General features: G+C 39.2%; 1 protein-coding gene across 1 annotated transcript; it reads left to right on the top strand.

The window, feature by feature from the left end:
- The first annotated feature begins 677 nt into the window (after positions 1-677).
- On the top strand, positions 678-3,013 carry cdkn2a/b (cyclin-dependent kinase inhibitor 2A/B (p15, inhibits CDK4)). Its single transcript, XM_083924783.1, has 2 exons — positions 678-1,007; positions 2,330-3,013. The coding sequence occupies exons 1-2, from the start codon at positions 885-887 to the stop codon at positions 2,591-2,593; spliced, it is 387 nt and encodes a 128-aa protein (XP_083780909.1). The 5' UTR covers positions 678-884; the 3' UTR covers positions 2,594-3,013.
- Positions 3,014-4,831: the final 1,818 nt, after the last annotated feature.

A 4,831-nucleotide genomic window follows, 5' to 3' on the forward strand; every position in this document is an offset into this window, starting at 1 on the left:
CGTAATAATAATACAACTTAAATAAAATTAAAATTCAAACATAGAAAAAAATAACCGTATTTGTTTAGGGCTTGTTCCACAAAACTAATTTACTAAATAAACCAGGCTCATTTCGGCTGACTGTTGATGTTTAAAAGAGAATACAGATATGAACTAGTTTCCCCATCAAAAATTGCCATTGGGAATTAGCCTGAATTATAAATTCAGTTTGCTGTATCGTAACAAACCTTAAGTAATTGTTGAGTCAACTTCTGTTTCCACTGTCAAAATCAAACTTCAGACTCAAACTAAGTTGTAGCATTCAGTAGACTAGGCTACATATATACATCTGCAGCTGCGTTTCTAAATAACAAAACAAAACGCCAAAGAACGGATTCATTTTGTGGAGAATTTGTCACTTTTTGTGGTGAAGAGTTGGTTTTCCATCGTCTCACAGCAGCAGCAGCAGCGGCGGCGGCGGCGGGGATCGAGGAGGAGGAGCAGCAGAAGGAAACAAATGTGCTGCTCGCTTCTGCTGTCAAACCCAGCTGGAGGGGGCGCATGCGCACGATCGCGCCACTGCAGCAAGCAACAGACAATGACGTCACCCATTCAAAACACCAGGCAAGCCCAGACACACACCGACCGACCGATCACTGGACAAGACGATGCACGGTGTACTCATCCGACCCAGACGACCTGCGGACTGGACAAGCTGAAGAGCCGGGGGACTGTCGCAGACAAGCCGCCACACATCAACACCCGAGCCCGTCATTATTAGACACGCGCTCTCTGGCGTGTTTTTAGAGCTGTTCTTGTTCCTCAAACAGCCCATCATCATCAGACTACCTGTCACAACGACAAAGTGACACGGACGTTATCGCTGCGGATTTGTGGACACGACAATGACTCTGGAGGACGATCTGACAACAGCCGCTGCGACGGGAAACACGGCAGATGTGGAGTATCTCCTGCGGGCAGGAGCTGAAGTTAACGGGGTCAACTGTTTTGGACGAACCGCTCTACAGGTCAGTGTCACCAGATGAACTTCATCCGCCCATAAAAGCTCGGGTTTATACTTAAAATGTTTCATGAGCAGAGTTAACACCATTAACCTCTTTAAATGACAACAAATATTGCCCATAGCGGAGACATTTGCAACCAGTCTAGTTAAGATAGCCTAGGCCTTTTTTTTTTTGTTATTTACTGAGAAAGCGACGCATCCCGTGTGTGTGTGTGTGTGTGTGTGTGTGTGTGTGTGTGTGTGTGTGTGCGTGTGCGTGTGTGTGTGTGTGTGTGTGCGTGTGCGTGTGTGTGTGTGTGTGTGTGTCGATTTACTGATGAAACTTCAGCTTACTTTAATTGAGGAAAAACTATCCAGCTTTCCTATCGAGGTCATTTAATATCCTATAACTTATCACCATGCAAGCTAAATTAAAAAGGAAACTATACATTTGTAAGGATGCCTTTGGACGGCTGCACAAGTTACAACCTATGTCGATTTGGATAATAACTTTGGCACGGCATTGTTTTTAATTAGAGCTAAAACGATACACTCTAGTGTAGGCTATAAGGACAAGCCCAGTATAGATCATAAGAAGTGGAACATATTATAACGCGTCCAGCTCTTTATAACACACTCCCCAATTCCCCAAATAATAAATCTCATGTGCACGGGGTTTAGGATGAGGTTCTTAATCTCTTAAAATAGGCTATTACCGACACAAATAAGCAAAATTAACCACAACACCTTCTACTGTACTGACAACCAGTAACCTATAGCCCACGGCGGATAATTGTGGAAAAACAGAAACATTTTCTTTTTTTAGATCATTCTATGAAAAAGACTTTCGCCTCTCAGATAGATAGATCGAGATTGTACTGAGGGAAAACACAACTCTCCTTTCCTCTGAAGTCAGTTTCATAAAATTTTATTTTATTTTTTAATATGAATGAAAATGAAACTAATCTCTTAAGTAGCAACAGTCTTCCTCTCAAAACAGTATTATAATGTATTGTTTTGGTGCCTTAAATGTGCTTCCACCATCATCTCCTATTTCCACTCCAACATAAATTCATATGAGTTAAGTTGTTGTCCATGCGGGACACTTAACCTGCTTTAGTCTCTTTGTAGCAGGGTAAGTCTTTCAATGCTCTTGGGCCTTTTGTCCTTCAAATATGATTTTCCCCAAATCCGATTGGTTGAATATCTGTCAGGGTGTGTTTTTTATTAAATTGCAGCTCATCCATGATCTTCTGGTAACGATATAAATGCTTGTTTTTTTTTTATTGTTTTATAGGTGTAATCAAATGAGACTCGATTCTAACTCACGGTTATATTCTTATGAAGGTGATGATGATGGGGAGCGCGCCTGTGGCTCAGGTGTTACTGAAGCACGGAGCGGATCCCAACGTGGAGGACAGACGCACCGGGACCACCCCGCTGCATGACGCGGCGAGGACGGGCTTTCTGGACACTGTGCGGCTGTTAGTGCAGTTCCTGGCTAACCCGCAGGCCAAGGACAATACAAACGATCGGCCTATTGATTTGGCCCGGCAGAACGGCCATACCGGTGTGGTGGACTTCCTGCAGTCTCTGCAAAACCCTCAGTGATGCTGTAATATTTACGGTTTGAATGGAGACTCTGAGAAACGGGGCCCGGAGAGGCCTGCAGCCTAAATTATGCATTGACTGTATTGCTGTTATACATTTTTATTTATTAGTCAGATTTTTTTTTTTTTTTGCCGATAGGCATCCTTATTTTTTATTTTATTTTAACGAAATCGGGGTTATCGATAGGCCCAAGGCCAAGGTGTAATAGGCTATTTTTGTAAAGTTCTACATCAGGATATTCAGTTTGAAAATATATTTATCCGATTTTATTATCCCACTATTTATCCCACTTTATATAGCTAACGGTTTTACTATATTTGTTCAGTAAACTGTAATTTTAAAATAGGATCCTGGTTTTCATCATAAACCACGTGAGTTTGCCGCATTTTGAATATCTGTCAATGTCAAATATTTAACCAAAGCCACTCAGAATGTTTTGCACATTGAACTATAGTGTCTAACTGATGCGCTATTCTGTAAGCATTAAGTTTATTCTGCAGAAACTTGGAGCCCCACTTCCTGTTTGTACAAATTCTATTCAGATCTCGCATATTATGCACTTTAATAAAATGTCATTAATCGTAATTGTTCAGCAGATTCGAAGCCTTGGTAATAAGCTTTATATATCTGAAGGATGGATTAGAGAATTTAAAGGAAACAAAAAACAATAAAGCGATTATCAGGTTATTAGTACTGGAATTTGCATTTGAATTTGAATGATATATGACCCCAAGGCGAACATGCAGATATTAAGCTGGTTAACTGACACCTCGTTGGATTTGCTTTTGCTAAACAGGTTTTAGTAGGCCTAATATTTACAGAGAGAGAGAGAGAGAGAGAGAGATCGGATACAGAGCATATGTTTTTTCCGGACTTGCATGGCAAATATTAGGCTACAGGCTCAGGATCATGTGGCCTCAGTGCTGATGCAATCGTTCATTCATTTTCACAAAAACGTTTTGAGCTGATTTTTAAATTCACATAGGACTAAAACATGCTTGTGCGTATTTTTTTATATTCTCATCGTTATTTGACGTAGGTTTATTGATTCAAAGCACCACTAAATGAGACTCATGTGTAGAATAGTTAAGTGTAAAAGATGTCTTTTCTATGTAAACGCACGCCAGGTTACGTGGCACAATAAAATGGGTCATTAGGAGTTATTATAGCAGAACAATGAAAGATAAAAAAGAGAAAACAGTAGACTGAAAACACAAACATGACTCATAAAATAGGCTGCACCTCTATACGTTTCGGTTAGTCAAACATTAGCCTGGACGTTTTTATGGCTTTATGAAACCAAAGGGAGGCTTGACAACACTGAGAAAAGTCCCCAAAACTACGAAGGGCATAAATAACACTAGTGTTGCGTCTCCTTTGACCAGAAATTCAAACCTGAGCTCTCAATTCTGTGGGTTATAAAGGCAGTGACACTATCCTTTACATTTATTTATCTAGTTCATCCTCTTCTAGTTCTTTAGCACCAGTATTTCACTACTTATTGTATGAACATGTGAACTGCAAACAAAGATACTTTTGAATCAGTTCAAGTTGCTTAAAGTTTTACCAACAACTTTAAAACATGACTTCAAATGTCTGCAGTTATTAATTGAGCCAATTTACACTACATACTGCATTCATATGGTTGAGACAAGGCAACGGAGGAAACACAAGGTACCATGTATTTTTAGATACTGTGCAGAATGATGTCTTTCAGGTGCAGCAAATTTAGATAAGAAAAGGGAAATGACAAACATTAGCGGTAACAGAAGTCCACAACTCCAACAAAAATGCAGACTTCATTAGATATTGACTCTTAAGAGTACATCAAATATATTAATTATGCAAAAACGCAATGTAAATAAATGTAGACAGTTCCTGACAAAGTATTCAAAATAATGTCAGTTAGGCGATTTAAAGATAACTAGAAAACTATTTGCATATAAAGTTTAGTTCCTGAGCTTTATACGTTTGACCTTTAGTCATAAAGAGAAAATAAGAATTAAAGTATTCCACAAATATAAAAACAATGGGCCCTGATACATTCACAATATCATTGTGTATCCAGACATTTCAAATATTTACTTGAGTACGTCTGCTACGTTTAAGGTATCAGATCGTCGTTATTATTATATTGGTTGTAACTAAGACAGTAACAAAGTATTGACGTGCTACACCTGTAAAGCATTTTTTATTGTATTCTGCATTAACAGCAATAAAAGACACCAATGGTTACAG

The sequence above is a fragment of the Echiichthys vipera genome (assembly GCF_963691815.1).
Source record: "Echiichthys vipera genome assembly, chromosome: 2".
In the NCBI taxonomy this organism is placed as follows: domain Eukaryota; kingdom Metazoa; phylum Chordata; class Actinopteri; order Perciformes; family Trachinidae; genus Echiichthys; species Echiichthys vipera.

Excerpts from the sequence above, each read along its gene's own strand:
- cdkn2a/b (XM_083924783.1), top strand. The coding sequence starts at position 885 with ATGACTCTGGAGGACGATCTGACAACAGCCGCTGCGACGGGAAACACG. Across the intron at positions 1,008-2,329 it reads TTGGACGAACCGCTCTACAG|GTGATGATGATGGGGAGCGC; the intron begins GTCAGTGTCACC and ends ATTCTTATGAAG.